At 36.7% G+C, this 19,493-nt stretch overlaps 1 protein-coding gene across 6 annotated transcripts; it reads right to left on the reverse strand.

The window, feature by feature from the left end:
* On the reverse strand, window positions 1–18,644 carry sufu (suppressor of fused homolog). Of its 6 annotated transcripts, XM_084390568.1 has the most exons (14): window positions 18,522–18,644; window positions 18,249–18,410; window positions 17,854–17,988; window positions 14,978–15,114; window positions 13,386–13,528; window positions 13,066–13,151; window positions 12,568–12,640; window positions 9,343–9,499; window positions 9,111–9,213; window positions 3,142–3,180; window positions 2,439–2,573; window positions 1,845–1,983; window positions 1,127–1,195; window positions 1–1,031 (listed from the first exon to the last, which is right to left on the reverse strand). In XM_084390568.1, exons 2-14 carry the CDS (start codon window positions 18,398–18,400, stop codon window positions 942–944), a joined length of 1,458 nt encoding a protein of 485 aa, XP_084246694.1. In that variant the 5' UTR covers window positions 18,401–18,410; window positions 18,522–18,644; the 3' UTR covers window positions 1–941. The 6 variants fall into 6 exon arrangements, with proteins under 6 accessions (XP_084246694.1, XP_084246697.1, XP_084246693.1 ...); XM_084390571.1 differs by lacking the exon at window positions 3,142–3,180; XM_084390567.1 differs by having other exon boundaries at window positions 18,249–18,592.
* Window positions 18,645–19,493: the final 849 nt, after the last annotated feature.

A 19,493-nucleotide genomic window follows, 5' to 3' on the forward strand; every position in this document is an offset into this window, starting at 1 on the left:
CCGATTTTTGTAACTTTAATGCACTTAAGGGTAACAAAACCACAGGCAGTGTAGTGATTCTCCAGAATATAAAAAAACACCAGTACACACTAATTAAATTCATCTTTTAAAAAGCACAAATAAAGGTTCTTTTTTACACTTTGACCTATATTATTGAACACATTTCCCCAAAATTACAAATCACAAAAGCACATTCTAGAAAAATGATTGCCATTCAGGAACCAGTTTGTTTGCTTCCCTATAAAGACTTGGAATGCAATCATAAAGTCAAAGGAAAAGTAAAACAGTTTAAAATAATAATAAAATAAAACCAAGATCAGGGAACTAACTGATGATTCTCAACTTTACATTAGACAGTTTAAAAACACCCAGACTGTACAGGCTTTGGTATTGTGTATGTGAACTGACTAACCACTTATGACTAGATCATCAACCTTAAATAGACACTTACTGTATCTTATGTAAATTGAGTAAAACCAGGTACTCAGTCTTAACATAATTTTTTAGATAAACATGGTAAAAAAGGCCTTTTCCTTAGTATGCTTTCCTTCACATTACAAGCAGGATTTAGAAGAGCAGATTTTCTCTCAAAATGACACTTCAGTCCATTCCAAGGTGAATAAAGGCACCAGTGCTTGCACATTGTCTTGTGCTGCTAAATATTCAACAAGAAATATAAAGTATCTTTTGAAACAAACCAGAAAAACAATCGCTATTTTTTTAAGCTTCCTTATGAGTAAATAGGTAGACCAATACAAAGACAAGTGGTATAACGGACAAAATGTACAAAATGTTGTACATTTACAATGCTCTCTGGGAAAGGGGAAAGCATCTGAAAGTCTGTTTCCTTCAGCCGTCTATAGGCACAATGCATCTGGCAAAAGAGTTGGGCTCCTTTCTGGAGATGTGGGTTTGTAATCAGGGACAGTGAGCTCCCAGTCTTATTGCAGTGGGCTGTCAAACACAGTGTCAGGCAGGACAGAGATCTTTAGCTTCTTATCGGGCCAGCTGTACTCCTTCGGCAGCTTAGACTGGGTAAGGGGTAAAGAGATACACAGCGTGTTAAAATCATCTAAAGTTTACAAAAACATAGTAAAATCACTTAACGTGAGGTGTAGCGCCTTACCATTTCACGGGTGCACAAATCCTGAATGTCAGCTAGCATCTGGTCTGCAAACTCCTCAGTAAGTAATATCTAAATTAAGGAGATCAGAACAAGGTCACACATAAGGAACAACATTGAATTTTTAAGGGGACCTATTATGCCCTTGATTTTGTTTGTGGGGTCTATTAGAATAGGTTTGGAACACATTTTCACATATTTTACATTATTGCAGCAACTCTCTTCCCAGTCTGTCAGTAACGCTCTGTTTAATTCTGCCTCTATGAAGCCCCTCCTTCCAAAAAGTGCAGTGTGCTCTGATTGGTCGGCTGGACCAGTGTGTTGTGATTGGTCAACCACTTCGAGCGCATTTTGGAAATATCACGCCCCTTACCATAAACACGAGTTTCAACACGCTACTAACACAACTCAACCAGGCCTCGCCTCTTTTTTCTTTGCGAAGGCTTTGGGCGGGAACTATTTAAATAAGGGATATTGTGACATGTACGTTCCCAGAAGAAAACTCAAGACTACAATCAAGGCATTTCAGGGATTTCATAATCAGTTCTTACTGATATAGAGAATAACTCTCTTTGGAGTGGACTTTGTGCTTTGTAACTTTGCAGAACTTTTTTTCATTCTCAAACAGCAACATTACACACTAAAGAATGTTGAAAATGTTGAGAATAAAAAGCATAACAGTGCCCCTTTAAGGGATTTAATAGTAATATGTGTCTGATACCTGTAGCCATGGTCCATGCGCAGCATACGGATGCTCTTCTGTGGCAAAAGCCCCTTCCACCCCAGTTGATACAAAGGTGATTGCTGTATCTCCATTAATGCTTTTATATGTGAAATGTCGGCCATGAAGCAGCCGACCTCTACAAGAAAAGGAAAATGCGGAATGAATCATTTACATAGACATTGATAAGTGTCGTATCTCTTAAAGCAAGTGCGAAATATCAAAGGCTAAAACTATAAACAACCTGATGTTCATTTTCTCCCTGCTCTCATTTGGACTTTAAACAAAGGCTTCTCTGTGAGCCTCGTCTCTGTTTCTGTCCAAACAAGGAGATTACATAAAACTCATATCCCACTCTTTTAGAGCCAGCAAAATCAGAGCTGTTAGCTTTTCAGTGAGTTTAGTTTGTTTGTAAAACTGTAATACATTGGTAATATAAACAAAGTGCAAATCAGCACACCAGTACATGTGTACTTTTATTTTTCACTTCTGAGTGAATTCACAACCCCTGGCCCCTCTTAAAGTTAAGGCCTCAGCAAAGTGGATTTTGAGAAAATATATGGCAAATGGAGCTTCCTACAGTGTATGTCCTACCTGAGGCACAGTGGGAGAAGTGTCCCAGACTCCTGGTTGAACTTTAGGTGCACACTTTCCAGCTGTCGCGTTCGCACCAGCTCGTGAGGGACAATAGCAGCCGAGCTCTCGCTCTCCAGACTGTCCTTACGACTCCTGGGATATAGAGAATGGGAAAATGTAAATAAGAAAAATAACTGAATGAAGGCGACAGTTTAACAAATCAATTTGAAATGTGATGTGTGTCCAATTTGTGTCCAAGTGTCCAATTTGTATGTTTGGACACTTAAAGCACAATCAAACTGTATAAATGTCATCGCATTAGTATAATAAAATATCGAACCTCAAATGGCAACTGCAAACAAATAATGCTAGAGCTTTTCACAGTGACCTTCAATAAACAATTTGTCGGTCTTAAGGTAATTTTTCAATTTCACACAGGTGTCCTAAAAGAGTAACCGGAAATTGTCCAAATACTGATACTGAAATACTGAATGATTCATACATTTGTAGCTTAAGTGACCAAATACGTTTTGAGGCCGCTGTAAATAAGCAAAAAACTGAAATACTGCAGTGCAGAGCTTTGTTTTTCCTCATTGATCTAACAAAGTAACTTGCAGACACTCTACTGAACACCCATTTTCACAGTGGAATAAAGAAGAACTGTCTCCATAGCCCATTTGCTGAAGAAATAGTCTCAGTTTCACTCGTAGTTGGCTCTTACCTTGATATCTGCTGGGTCTGGAAATGTCCAACTGATTGTCTATGGAGAAATTAGGGGCAGATTTGTACCACAGCGAAGTGAATAAAAGCATTTACCACTACTGCCAAATGGCAAATCAATTTTATTCCTTTCAAAAGCTACTTAGAACAGAAAAAAGTAAACTCTTCCCTCTTTTAAGAGATTTGAAGAGCACCTTTAAATGAATCTGCATATTTGAAATTTGGTAATTCAGTTGCTACTCTAAGGCAACTGAAGGAAGTGCAGAAAAACAAGTTGATCAACTGATTACATAAGTAACATTAACGGTACATTTAAAGGTAGGGTAGGCAATTTTGGAGAGGCTAGAAATAGCAAGACACAGCAGAGTCTGCAAAGCGTCACGAGTTAAATTACCTCTTGTCTCAAAGCACATAATACAATAATAATGAACGCAAACAACTTAAAGAGTACTGACTTGTACCACCCGACTGCTGCAGATTTATTTCGCCGTTGATAGTGTTGCCATAGAAATGAATAAATCCGAGCCTGAGGACGTGAACAGCTCTGGGTAAAACTTCACGGGTTGCCTTTTCTTAATTACAGTAGTTATGGCGTGAAAGCAGCATAAGCTTGTTTTGGTTCAGAAGGAACTGTAAAAGGTGGCTGCTGTTTGTTTACGGCGCTCTGTGACTGTCTGTCTATAACTCTGCACAGCCTCTGCATGATGTCTGGGTGAGCGGAGGTATGGAAATACATAGGCTGACAGGCAGGTAAGGACATCCTATTACTGTATTCAGACTGCTTATTGATTGATGGTCACCAGCCATTAAATAAAGCCAAGCTCCTTGAATTTTTGGGCCAGGGGTGGCATAAAGTCACCCAACAGCAATGTGACCGACTGATAGGGAGCATGCCAAGATGCATGAAAGCTCAGAATGGAAATCAGGGTTATTCCACCAAATATTTAGTTCTGAACTCTTCTTAAGTTAAAACATTAGTGTGTTGTTTAAAAATGAATATAAGTTTTGCATTATTCAAGGTCTAAATGCATGGCATCTTTTTCGTTATTTTAACCAGTTGTAATTTTCTGCAAATAATTGCTCTAAATGACAATATTTTTATTTGAAATTTGGAAGAAATGTTGTCAGCAGTTTGTAGAATAAATAAAAAATGTTCATTTTATTCAAACAGATACATATAATAAATCCAGAGAAACAGCTAATTTTGCAGTGGTCTCTTAATTTTTTTCCAGAGCTGTATATAAAATACAAAAATCAAAATATTTATATGAAGTCTGGTTCTATTAATGGTTCTTTAACTTGCAATCTTCCAGCATTGTGAATGGAACCTCATACTAAAATACTCATGAAATATTGAGTGTTTTCTGTAGTATTATTATCCACCACAACACTGCGGTCCGCTACTGAATCTATAGCGTAAAACACACAGCGACAAGCAAAGTAATCAGGTTACCCAACGAATTACTCTTATGAGCGGGGATTTTTTACTGAATCAAAACATGTATGAATCAGTTGGAGGGGATAATGAATGAATTTCCCATTATTTTCGTCATGTCCAACTTGAAATTCAATACAACAACTTGATCACAAGTTCTAAAAGAATCGTTAATGAAACTGGAATTGGTAAGAGGAATATGAACCAGAATCTTTAATTCTTTATGATTGCGCCATCTCCATTCATCAAATTCATTCATAAAAAAAATAAAAAAAAATAAAAAGTCAAGAAGCCTGAAAACCTTTTTTCTCTTGATGAGGAAAATATACACAGAAGTGAAGGTGATGTTATTTCTTAGGAAGCTGTCATCACTTGAAAACAAAATCCACCTTCAGTCCACACTCTAAGCTTTATACTGACAAATACTGCTCAAAGTAATAAATTGTGTCAGGATGCCATTATCTAGGTAGACAGAATGACTACTACTACATATATGGGTGAAATACTTTACGCAACAATTCAAGGGAGCACAATATTCTTGAATTTAGCATTATGTTTTTCATTCATCATGATTATTTGGATTAGGCAACATAACCAACTCCAGCAGACACTCTAGGATGTATGTCTGAATCTCTGGCTGGGAACAACTAGCAGGGGGCCATGAGCAAAACAAGAGGGTGTAGACAACAGGATAGTGAGATTAACCCAGACAAACCATGCTTGGAGATGATCTGGATTGCACAGCGTTTAATGAGATAAGGATGGAGTGCTTAAAACAGTCACCCCAGTTAACTGCCATCATCATGCCCTTAATAAAGTAGCATGCGGTAAATTGGTGATTTGTTGCAAAGTTGAAATTATTATAGGAGTATAGTATAATACAGACCTGATTCAGAAGCACAGTTGTACTGGCAGACTATCGGCACTTGAAGCTAATTTCCTGAGCAAGTAATATTATGCTGTACAACAGCAGGCCAGCTGGCAAGAGTCAGCACTCGTGAGGACAAAGATTGAAGGGACAGGCTGTGTCTGAATAATACCTGCAGGTAATTATCCACATCCAAATGGTATACCATATTCAGCTGTTAAGCTGGACCAACCAAAGCTCATGAAATTCTTTTCTTTTACTCTTTTAAAAATGCAGGCCTGCTTAAAAGCCATTTTTAACTGTGCAGTGTACACCAAATAGGAGTGGGCGGCATGACTAAAATCTTATATAACAGTCCTGTAGCACATAATATCATGATCAGTTAACTTTGCAGAGTTCTGTCACACTTCTCTCTTGCAGTTTATATTGGCTGTTGAGATGTATCTTTTTAGTGTCAGGTGATTTATGGATGCTAGAAACTCATTAGCAATGCCTGTTGTTATTAATAGGCTTATAGCTTAATTTATAGGGGTGGATATTAACACAGATTTTACAAATCTGTTTGATTCTGATTTTATTAATAGGCTTATAGCTTAATTTATATGGGTGGATATTGACAGATTTTACAAATCTGTTTGATTCTGATTTTATCAATAGGCTTTTAGCTTAATTTATAGGTGAGGATATTGACACAGATTTGACAAATCTGTTTGATTGATTTAATTTGTTTGATTGATTGATTCAATTCAACATCGATTCATTTGGATATACATCATGTGCAATACAAATACATTTTTCTAAAGGAAAAAAATCTGTCCATAGCTCAATAGTTATCTAGGAAAAATAACTAGGCCACATTTTTATTATATTTTTTACTTAACCCATTCATTGTTTTGTTTTATTTACTGTATGTTTGAATAAATCTGTCATGAAAACTAGTTATGTCAGTTTAAATATTTACATTTCAACAGCGAACTGGAGTAGAAACATTATAATTAAAAGGTTGATATAAAAACTTCCTTTATGTGCAGTTTAAATGTTTTTATAATTAAAAGTTTTTGAATGTTGAAAATTATATATAAAAAAAATAGCAAGTGAACAGTTTAAACTTTGTTAATTTTAACCTTTAATATTACAGTATCAACTGACAGGGTTCCCTGCATAGTGGGGCGCACACACACAGGTGCGTTACAGATAGCACATGAACACCTAATTTATTCCTCTATCTTGTCTCCTTCCACTTGAATGGACACAAACACACAAAATTGTCAAAAAATATCCATCTCGTAAGTATTCTCGTAAAAGTTGAAAAATAATTCGGATGTGTATCATTATATTGGATCCATGCATTAGGTCTTAAAGTGACAGCAGCCTATAAACAGGCCTACCTGCTGCTCTCTATGACATGATGTTAATCAAACAACAAAACAGCTTTAACAAAGATTAATCTAGATTTAATTTATACTATATATTTATACTAATAGTGTTATTTTACATTCAATTATTACATTTCTGTTCCCGAATACTACTGTTTAGTGTTGCACGGTGTACCGATACTTCAAAAGTATCGCGATACTCGGAAATTAAAAACGTCACGATACCTAAATTTATCAGTATCGATACTTAAAAAAAAAAAAAAAAAAAACGCCTCCCTATGGACGTCTGTGTTTTTTTCCTGACGCACGCAGCAAAGAACCTGCCGCTGTCAGTGCCAAACACTACAGCGAGATGGCTGCATGTGCGAGCACAAGTGGTCCACCACTCGTAAAAAAAGATGACGCGAGGTGACATATGGAAGTACGTTGCCTACCTTGCTCTGTTGCACGGTGCTCCGATACTTCAAAAGTAAAGCGGAAATTAAAAACGTCACGATTCCTTAATTTATTAGTATCGATACTTCTAAGAATGAATTTGTTCCAGATTTGTAAGGCCGGCGACACACTAGCTGCGTGTCGTGTCCGTTTTTATTTCGGCTCCTATGTTAACTGCCTGCGTGACACACGAGTCTCAGTCACAGCTCGAGACGCGCGGAAAACGCGTGCATGCTAGAAATAGAACCGACGCCTATTTTTCACGCGACACGCAAGCGTGTTGGAAGCGTTTCCAGGCAAAACAGAATAGGAAAAGATGTTCATGTTTCTATGTAATTTTGACACGAATACATATTAATAAATGACGTTTTGATGTTTGAAAGTTCTGACATAAATACAATAAATGTAATTAAAAAAAAAAAAAAAAAAAAATTATATATATATATATATATATATATATATATATATATATATATATATATATATATATATATATATAAAATATCTTCATATTTTGTTCAAATGTTTATTATATCTGCTGTTCATATGTTCATTTATTAGTGTGTTATATGATTAGATTGTTGTCCCGGTTTTAAAATAAAGCACAGCAATGATATTTGACAGTGTTTCTCCCTTTTCAGGAAAAGTATCGAAAAAGTATCGAAATCGCAATACTTGACTTGGTATCGGTATCGAAACAATAATTTTGGTATCGTGACAACACTACTACTGTTAGACTTTGCTTTATTTGTAACTTTGTTATATTTATTTATCTATGCTTGTAATTTGTTCTTATGTTATTACTGACTGTTCACTTATCTTTAATAATGTTTGAAATGTACTAGGCTAGTAGTTTTGTGCTGAGGTATTGAAGCACTTAAAATGTGCTTTAAGTAATAAATGAAAAACCAAGTTAAAAAAAAAATGAATGATCCGAAAAATTATCCGATCCGTGACTCAAAAAACTTAATGATCCGTTGCACCACTAAAGGAAACTGAATGGCTTTTCTGAGGTAAATGTAACATTACATGACATAGTTTACAAGCTGTTTTACTGATGTCTTTCTGCGTTAAAAACACTGATTAAGTCATTACATGAGACAATACATTTCAGCAAGTTTCTTTCAACATACCTTCTAATGTTCATTCATGTTTATTACATGGTATAACTAGCAGTACAGTTGAAGAGATGGTCGGTTCACTTGAGTTCCGCTTGTAATTATTGGATGGCAGGCATGTTTAACAATAGTGCACAAGTTTAGTGCAGTTTTGTTCATGCATCAACTGCAAAGAACATCAACTAAAAGACCGATCTTGGGATTTAAGAATCAATATTGGTTCATCCAAATGATGATTGATTGAAATAAAGAAAACAATATTGTCCAGTATTGCCCAGCCCTACTAATAATTTACATGTCTGTGATTGCTTACAATGCTCAACCACTGCACTATAATGCAATGGCAGTAGACCTACATGAACTAATACTCACTTTATGATTCGCAGGACTTAATCATAATCTCGATCATTTATGTGATTAATTGTCCAGCCCTGTGTGCTATAAACGAAATAGCGTAATCTCTATCCGATGACAAACTTTTCATACCACGTATATACGGTCACATCACCTAACCCTAGCGGCAAACTTTTTTTTTTCTCTTATCCACAAACCATCAGGATGCCATCCAGTTCCAAACAGGTGGTATGGCAAACCAAAGCAGTTTGGTGTCCTGAAACAAACGCCTCAACCGGCTACTTCCAGAATTAAGGTCACAGCTCTGGGTAAACCATACATCTGCTCGACCAGTATAATCACACAGTCCTGAAGCTCTGATTGTCATGAAAGGGCAGGACTTACTGTGGCCGGTCGTGACTGTGCCTCTGACTGCTGATGGGAGGAAGGACAGACTTGCTGTTAATCTCCAGTCCTTTCCTCAGGGCTTCTCTAATCTGTTCAGTGTCTGTATGAACAATACACAAATACTTGACACAACAACACAGTAATTTGAGCCAATACAACATCTCTGAAGCATACTGGGTTCGGTGTCTTGTTTTTAAATTGGTCTGAGTCTGTCCTTAGAACTCCTCACCTTTGTCGGACAGCCTGCGTGGCTGTGACCCAATGCAAATGCTCCTGCTGTCGTCCTCATCCTCGGGAGGTCGGCTCAAGTCATCCCAGGCACACTTGGCACTGACACCGCTCAGGTTCGAGCCGTCCGTCTCTATGCCCTTATCCACTCGTTCCTGCTTGGAATGAGCAATCAACACACGCACAAATCAGCAGGGGAGCAGTATGGCTGGACATGTGTCCGTCTCGGAACAGAGAGCGAGAGGGCAGAGGACTAACAGGTTGAGTTTAACAGCCACTGACTTAATTACACTCCAGACTTCACCTTTTCCCATGCTGCATCACAGTATGCGCTTTTTCAGATGACCTTAATCACCAGGAATGATAATCATTCATTACTTGAGGGAGGTAAAATGTGTAATAAAAAAAAGAAATAAAAAAAAAGAGCAGAGGTGAAATTAAAGGAAATTACAATTTTAGCTTGGATAAACTTCACAAAGTTAAGTATCTAAAAAGGCTACATTGTTAAAGGGCACCTATTATGACTCTTTTCACAAGATGTAAAATAAATCTCTGATGTCCCCAAAGTATATATGTGAAGTTTTAGCTCAAAATACCCAACAGATAATTTTTTACAGCATGTTTAAATGGTCATTTTTTGGGGGCTCAGAAAAACACGCTGTTTTAGTGTGTGCCCTTTAAATGCAAATTAACTGCTGCTGCACGGCCCAGGGGGCGGAGCCTCACAAGCTCGCGCTTCAGTCAGGAGTCAGGACAATCGAATCTGATCATATCAAAACAGAAACTCTCAGTTGCTGTGTTCATTTCGACTCGGAGTCTGACAATAATGCCCACAGAGCCAGAGAATATATGCTGTATGAGATAGAACAGGTATAGTGTATAGTGGTTATAACTTATTTGTCATCTGCTTTTATCCACTATTAATACAAGCCTGCTGTAGCAAACCCCGTCCGAATGATGACCAAAATAACGTTATACTGATGAGTGCAGTGAAGTTTATTGTACATCACACAAAAGATGAGCGTTAGTTTTACTCCAGAGAATCACAGTAAGACCTGAATAAACACAGTATAAGAAGTGCGTATTAAAGTCTTATCCATAAACTCTCGCTCTCTCTCCCTTTCATTATCAACAACATACACAGCGAAGTACACAAAACACTCCTTACAACTAACAGTAAACAAATATATACACACCTTTTCAGTGGGTGCTAAATAAACTGGTAAACCTTATATCCGTAAAATGACTCGATGAGTTGTCATAAAGTGCGCGCTCTCACTTTCATTTCTGCCGTGATCAGTAACGTTAGTCCTGTCGCTCTGGAGACTGTAAGCTGGATCACAAACAGTACAGATCCATCCTCGAGTAACAACGAGAGTAAATGAAGACTGCTATGTTCATTCTTACATCCAACAACAGCACACCTCAATCGCTTAGGAGACATTCTTGTCTACAGCTGCTCCAGCTTCGAACAATGGCAGACTCTGTGTCCAGCTCACTCAGGGCGGGTCTAGGCTCAAACTGAAGTGTCAATCAAGGAGTCGTGGGTGGGGCTTGCGCAATTCTACGTCACATTGCACCGAATCTGAGAACAGCTCATTCTGAGACAGTGCTTATGATTTATTGAGATTGTAAAAAAAACCACTGGGTGGATTTTTATCATTCTAGGGTGGTTTTGCTCACACACTGCCAACACACATTTATGTTCAAACACCATGTAAAAGTGAATTTTGCATAATAGGTGCCCTTTAACAAGACCCTTAATTTTAAAGAATAATTCACAGAAAAATGAGCAATTGCACCAATATTAAAGGTGCAGTGGCCAAAATAGGTACTGCAGTCCAAATTCAAAATATCGGAGATCGTTGTTTCCCCTGCCCCCTCCTCCTCAAACTCAACGCTCAGCCAGTATGAAGACACGCAACAGGAACGAGCGCAATTGACAATGAAAGCCGAGGAGACTTGTTGATGAGTTGATTTATCCGTGTTTTAATATGCTCTCGTTCATTGAGATTTTTAGATGGATACCGAGGCATTTTATAGGTTGGATAGAATCTGCAATCTCTGACCCAGTTTGTTTGCTGGTTGTACTATTTCAAAGTAAAATAACTGTCTGTAGAAGTGTTTTTCAGGGAAACGAGTATGTGAACTCACCATGTATCCTAAATATCTGCAAACATACTATGGGCTTTTTATGCTTTAGTAGAGTGAAAAAGTTACATACAGCACCTTTAAAATTCTAGCTGATACAGATAAGCAGATCATTATTTTCACGTTATGGTCAATAACCAACAAATGGCTGATATTAAAATTCTAAACAATTTGATCTAAATTAATTAAAAATAAAACAATAAGTAACATAATCAGTAAAGACATACAGAGTAAATTTAGGCATCACAACATTATAATGGAAAATGTATATTTATTTAAAGATCTGCAAAAGATTAAGCTACATTTAAAAGTGTTATTAAATAATTAAGTGATTATAAATATTTTAAGTCAGTAGCTATGTTTCCATGCACCTATTTTTATGCACATTTTATTTTATGCGAAATCAAGATAACTTTATTGTGTTTTATCTGCGTGCTCTGAGAGTAATTTATTATATCCAAAATTATTATATACAGTGGCTTCTCCTACTGCAGCAACTTATTTAGCGACTGTTTTATCAGGAAGAGACTATTTTGTTCTCTTCAGCTCACTGGATGGAAACGGTGCCTTATTCGCAAATGCTTTTATGCAATATTCCAATTTTGTGCACAAGTTAATTTCTCAACTTTGGATGGAAACATAGCTAGTGTTAGATAACAGAAACTACAGTTCAAAATTAATACTTTTATTCATCGAGGATGAAATACATTTATCAAAATGTCAGTAAAGGCATGTATAATGTTACAAAAGATTTCTATTTTAAATAAATGGTGTTCTTTTGAACTTTGCATTCATCAAAGAATATTGAACAACAAGAACGTATCAAGGTTTTAAAAAATATTAAGCAGCAACTGTTTTTAACATTGATAATAAAAGGAAAAGTTTCATAAGCAGCAAATCAGCATATTAGAATGATTTCTGAAGGATCATGTGACACTGAAGACTGGAGTAATGATGCTGAAAATTCAGCTTTGGAATAAATTACATTTTAAAATATTTATATTTTGAATATTTTATATTTAGAGCACTAGGAGCAAAATTGTGGGTGAACCAAGCACACTACAGAAAACCTTACTTGCAAGTGTGGATCAATGTCAAATATGGTTTCCCCTCTTCTCATATCAGTGATTAACCATGGACCCCCAGCACTGCAAACAAAACAGCAAAAAAGACAAACAACATTTCAGAATTAATGAAAACCAAGAACAGCACAAAGCATCTGAGAGCAAATGAAAGCTCCTGACCCACTTACTATAGAGTTACAGCATTCAAAGTACAGTACTCTTATCTACAATGCCCAAAATGCCACAGCAAGAGTAGAAAAGAAACAGCATTAAGTAACACAACAAACATATTTTCACATTTGCTTGTAGGAAAATGTACAGACATTCAACTTCACCCATCTATAAATGCTTTTCAGCAAGAAGAGAGAGACAAAGTAATACATCAGAGGAATTCATTTAGCTTCTCAGCTGGTTAAATCAGTCCTGCAGATTCTTTAACACAGTTTTCCCACCGATGGAGCAGGAGTGTGTCCTTGGGCTGTCTCGTGGCTGGCTGTGGGATTACTCACATGTGCACTCCTCTCAGCAGGTCCAGAATGCCTTGACCGTTCCACTGCTGCGCTGCCTGCAGTTCCTCTGTGCAAACACCCACAATCTGATGAGCACAGAAGGAAAAACTTAATTTACACCAATCACAAGGAGATATATGCATAGGAGGACAAGGTTAATGAATGTAACATACAAAACGGAATCTAGATGGCTACATGAACATAACATGAACCAATCTCAAGGGCTAAAGAAAAAAAAAAAGAGAAACTAAATTACTGTGGAAATTATGTTAGCCTACAGTCAACAATCTTGTTGAGACTGCTAGCATGTTGTGCCTGACCTGAAGGAAGCTGACGAGACCAAAGGGGGTTTGCACTGGCAGCATCTGGGGGTCTTCCGTCAGAAGCATATGCTGGATTCTAGACTCACTGTTGTCCAACGGACTGTGCCACGAAATGTGATCACCACTACAGAATGTGTTTTCTGTTACAGAGAAAACAACTTGTCTGATTGGTTTGCAAAATTTCAAGAGATTAATATGTTAAAGTTTTTTTAGTTTGATGACTCTATTTTTAATATAGTGCATACACCTCCTGTGGAAAAACAAATCCTGGTTACTACTGTTACTACGAGAAAAACAATAGAAATTTCCAATAGATTTGGCTATTTTTACACTAACAACACTACAAAAAGTTTGTATGTTTGCACTTCTACTAAGCAGATCTCGTAAAATAGAGCAATATGCCACATTCTGCTCATTTATCAGACTAAATGTATATGCTAAAAATATGTACAAAACTATACTAAAAATATTTCCATATTTATCATGACTTGAGTCACAAAATAAATGCTGACTCTGGCCGCCTGTTGAGTCCCCGTTACAAATGGTGCTCACTGCAGAGCCAAATGACACCCAGCTCTCTAGACATCATGGGTGGATCCACCTCTGTGGATCTGATGGATATGGTTATGGGTAGGATTAGGATCCAACATGACTGGATGTTCTAGCTTCACCCATTAAAGCCAGATTACATCCAGAGAGGGGGAGCTGGACGTCACACTCCACCTATTGGCTCTGCAGTGAGCAGCCTCACCCCTGTTATGGTAACATATAGATGCAACAAAGCTTTATTTCAAGGCTTTATTTTAAGTTTGCAAATATTACTCAAGCTTGATTAATATAGCTTTGAGACAGTATAGGTATAGATAAAAAGGTCATGATGAAATGAGAAATGGTCATGAAAAACTACATTATGGCTATTTTTGTCAAAAGAAATGACTAATATTATAAGCAGACCTTGAGGGAAAAAAATAATAATTAAAACCTATCCCTTTAAGGGAGCCCACTTAGATCAATTATATTAAATGGCTTAAAAGGGTTAGTTCGCCCAAAAATGAAAATTCTGAAAATTGAAATTGACCCTTACATTGTTCCAAACCCTTAAGTCTTTCATTCAAATTTAGGAACACAAATGGATCTTTTTTTAAAGAAAATCCATATGAATCGAGTGGGCAAGGAAGTACGGTTGAGCTTTTGTTTGCCATAATTTAGTTCTCCATGTATGTTCGCTGATCAATGTTTAAATGTGAATAAAAGCCATCATATAAAGCGTTCATGTGTCTTTAGAAGACTTGGATTTATTTTACCATTGAACCATCAGAGTTTTAAATGAATAGACTTTCAATGGAAAGCCAGAAATCTCTCAGATTCCATTAAATATATCTTCATTTGTGTTTCAAAGACAAACAAAAGACTTATGGGTTTGGAACAGCATGAAGGGGAGTGAAGACAATTTTCATTTTAAACTTTTAAATCTGTTAAAGCTGGAAACAACATGAAAACTACAGCTCTTAAACTGTTTTGCAGTTACAGAAGAAACGCTTCCATGAATTGCAAAACTTTAGAGTTCAGATGGGGTGCGGGTACAGTACCTGATTGAAACACATATCGAGCCAGGCCTTGCATGAGCTCAGCTGGCCAGGTAGGGGGTGCTGTCTCTCCTGCTTCTCTTCTCAGGCGAAAGGTGAGCTCAAAACCAAAACCACTTGGGCCCTCTAGACCTGTGAATCTATAAAGAAGCAGAATACATCTGTAATTCAAGCACAATCAACACAACTCTTCACGTATAACTAAACATCAGACTCTTCAGTTTCAAATCAACCAAATATCAGAAACTTCCCAGGCTCAAATTTTTGATTTTGCTGATATTTTTTTCCTGAAGAATGACAAATATAATTGCGATGAAAGCCCAAATATTAAATGCCATGGATGAATATTGACAGAGTAGCCTAATCCACTATTTTGTAGAGCAGGGTGAAAATGTTCACCTGAGAGTGGTAAAACTGACTTTAGAAAGATGGCAGCATCATTATTTTATTTTTACACAGAGATTGGTTGGTCTATTAGTAAAATCTATTGAGTTCAGCTATCTTCGTTGCATTATATGGAGAAATGTCTGAAGAATAAATAATGTTGAAACTTGAAATGTATCTTGTTTCTGTCAATCAAAACAATTGCATAGAACATACCTCTCTGAGTGCCAAAAATACACTGACATGTGCAAACTGATGCACATTAACTTGCTCTCAAAAGTTTATTTATCAGAATCTATATTTAAATTAGTTTCAGGAATATTTGGAAGAAGGGATTTTGTTCATTTTAACAGCTTCTGAAGCTAAGAGTTCAAATACACAGTATCATAACTACATGTTACCAACATTGACATCCCAATTTATCTGGGATTGAACCACATAGGGCCTTAAAAATGAAGATTCCAAAATAAAAGTTTCATAGGAACAAAAACCTAAAATGATATTAAGATATCTTCTTGAGTTACAGACATGCTAACTTTGGAATGTCTTATTTTTTTCTTTTTTCTTTTGCTACTCAGAAAAGTATGTTGTAATGTTTCAATAGAAAGGAACAAGATACATTTATAGTTTCAGTATTATTTGTTTTTCCGACATTCTTCTTCAAACACATTAAGTATCAGCTGTTTGAAAAGTTACCCAACATTTGGTTTTCGACTATTGAAAATGGAAAAAGTTCAATAATTTGGACATGGAGCCGCATTGAGATCCCCATGTCTGTGGGATTAAACCATATAGGGCCTTAGTGATTACAAAAGAAAAGTTTATTAAGAATGAGAATCTAGAAAGATATTAAGATATCTTTAATACTTTTGAGTAACAGGCATGCAAACATGCAAAACAAAATTAGTGCTTTTTCCCATTTTTGAACAGTCACCTTTGGCATATAATGCAACAAAGATTGCAAAAGTCAAAAGATGTTACTAAGGCCCCGTTTACACTGCCAGTGAAATGTGACCCAATTCCGATTTTTTGCTCACATGTGACACAGATCGGATGTGTTCTATGACAGTGTAAACAGGAAAAAAACGCATGCATTCGGATATTTCCAGATCGGTTTCAGGCCTCATTCATATGTGGAAATAAATCGGATATGTGCCAATGCGACTGTCATGTAAACAGGCAGATCGGATTTTCTGAGGCATTAGGCAACGTCTCCGCGGTTTAATGACGAGAGAAACCCCGACGCACATCTACAAAGGGACGGATGGCCCGACGAAACGTTGTGTCATTGTAGGAGAGGAATGTGGAGAGGGGCACGGGAAGTGTTTTCACATGATTGTAAATTTAACGAAAATTTTTGTTCATTTACATTTATTAATTTTAAGCAATTAATAATTTATTTGTAATAAACACTTTAAGTGGGCTATTTAAATTTAAAAAGTGCTAGGACTATTTACATGTTCAATTATATTTTTAAAACATGCGCGCAGATTGTGATGTAATATTGTGTGTGCATAGAAAGAATTTGTCCGCAGCCGCTCAAAAAAGAAAAAGAAAATTGTCCATAGCTGCTCTACTCCTGAGCGCAACTCCACTGTCAGTGTTGTGTAAGTAAAGGCTCTAGACAGTTTTTTTGTGTTAATTTCTATTTCTTGTCGCTGTGCAGGCTCTTTATTGTATAACAGTGAACAGCCCTTAATTTATGTGCCGTAGATCGGTCCGTTGCATTACGAATGAAAGCAGTATCAGTAATCTCAAATATGTGATGTGCAGTCAAGTTCGGGTGTGTGTATGTTGCTTTAACGAGTGTTCTCACCGATACGCTTGTGATTCGTGGATAACGAGTTTTATAGACATTGTTTCTTATTCAAAAGTGGTGTTTGGCAACATTTGCATATCGCAGAGCATGAAACATATTTTGTGTTCGTCCATTTGTGCAAGAGAATTTAACCCTTTAAGCATGCGCGATATGTTTCAGATAGTAGGCTACTAGCCATGGCAAGTGTAAACATATGAATCGGATATGGGTCACGATTTAAAGAACGTGTAAACAGACAGTCAAAAAAATCGGATTTAGGCAACAAATCAGAGTTGGGCATCAAGACCTGCAGTGTAAATGAGGCCTAATAGTCCTACCAATCTCTGTTCAAAAATAAAATGATGCTGCCATCTTTCTAAAGTAATTTTTACCTCCCTGAAATTCGGTTCCAAATCTCAGGTGAAAATTGTCATTTTCACCCCGCTCTACAAAATAGTGGATTACTCACTAAAATCATCCATGACATCTAATATTCTTTATTTATGTATTTCCTTCACCAGAAAAAAAAATGATCAAAATCCCAATTTAGCTGAGGACCTCTGCTTGAGTTGATACAGATTGACCCTGAAACTTTTTGTAGGTAAATAGATCAAGTAATTATGAACATAATAAGTTGCTGGTCTGCTGTAATATGGTCATGTCATGTTGTAAACATCTCATAATCTGTCATTCTTACTCATGAACTCTGTTGTCCCCATACAAGTCACTGAGACCCAGGCTGACATAGTGCCAATGCTCCGGTACATCTTGTCCAGGACATCCCATGTTTCTGTACATACTGATGTAGTCCAGAGGATCTGGACCCCCTAACCTGAAAAGAGGATTATGAGAGGAAAGAGTGAAACACTGAGAGGAAAAAGTTCACTTTAATAAGTTTGTTATTTGCCTAATAGTAATGCTTCTGCAGACTGAAACTTGCTTATTATTGAAACTTGTGTATCTTTGTATAACGACACACATTCAGTATAAAGTTAAAAACTATTCGTCAAGCAAAATTCTGTTTTGTTTTAGTTGTTTTTAAGTGTGCGTATCAAGAAACAACATAAAACTGCAATGCTTCAGACGTCTCACCAATACTTCACAATGGCTGTGACTTGCAGCGGGTTCGCCTGATCGGGATACAGGCGCCTGCATTCCCCATAAATGGCCTGCAATCCCGGGGGAAAGAGCGAGGCGAGGCCGAGGTGCGCTGCCGCTCCGCTGCTAGGCCGCATCTCATCCATCCCCACACGGCTGCACCAAACAGTGGAAAAAAGTTGTCGAAAAGCAAGAAAATGAGGTGTTCTTTTTAACTTCCGATTCAAAAAAAGATTCAATCACTGTTATTGGAAATATGATTTGTACCACTTTTCCCCCTCTGTTTAGCCCCTGTTGCAGTTTTTCCTCTGTGGTTTTGATGTCCAGAAAGGGGACGTGGCCAACACTTTGACTGACACTTGATCGACCCAATCAGAACAGCTGTTAGAAAGACGAGACATGAGAGCCGTGATGCGTTTGGACGAATCTATTGTGATCCAGGATGGTGGGCCTCAGAGGCATCCATAAGGAATATGCCATTCACAAGAACACAACTGTTTCTTTTATTCTTATTTCTTTATTAGCTTTGCAACATTTAAAGACGAATTTGTCTATTTTTATAATGTAGGCCTATTATGATCTGTATAATTATGAATAATTATAAATGTATTATCTCCATTTTAATACATTTTATAACATTCTGTTAACATTCCAATAAACATAAACAAATAATATATGCATTTATAAATTATAAATATATAATTCTAATATTATTTATACTTAGATTTTTTTGAATATCTCTCTGTTGTTTATTTTACTGTTTCAGTCATGTACTGGTAGGCCTATACTTATATTTGTATTTTGTGAATTTGTATTTTTTCACATGACAATGATTTAAGCAATTTTTTTCCATAAATATTTTTCATTTGATCTATGTAGGCTACTATTAATTGCTAATGCCTAAATTTGTTTGTTAATCTCACTGTTTAGCTACTAACTGTATGTTCCAAAGTGAGAACAACAGACCACCTGCTGGACAGACTATTGACTGCACATGATGCGCTAAAAACATTATCTGAATTACCGTAAGTCATTTTTCTTCAGACGAGATATGTAAAAGACTTTTAGTAGGCTAGGCTATCGTTTATTGAAAATGCACGTCACTATTAACAATGAGCTTATCAAAATCAAAGGATGAATTGTTACTCATTCTTGTTTTATGAATGCTCTGTGTTTTTAGATTTAGATCGTGTCCTTTGTTTGATCTACGATAAGCTCAAGATGTCATAAGTTCTGGAA

This window comes from Rutilus rutilus, assembly GCF_951802725.1.
Source record: "Rutilus rutilus genome assembly, chromosome: 20".
Taxonomy (NCBI): Eukaryota; Metazoa; Chordata; class Actinopteri; order Cypriniformes; family Leuciscidae; genus Rutilus; species Rutilus rutilus.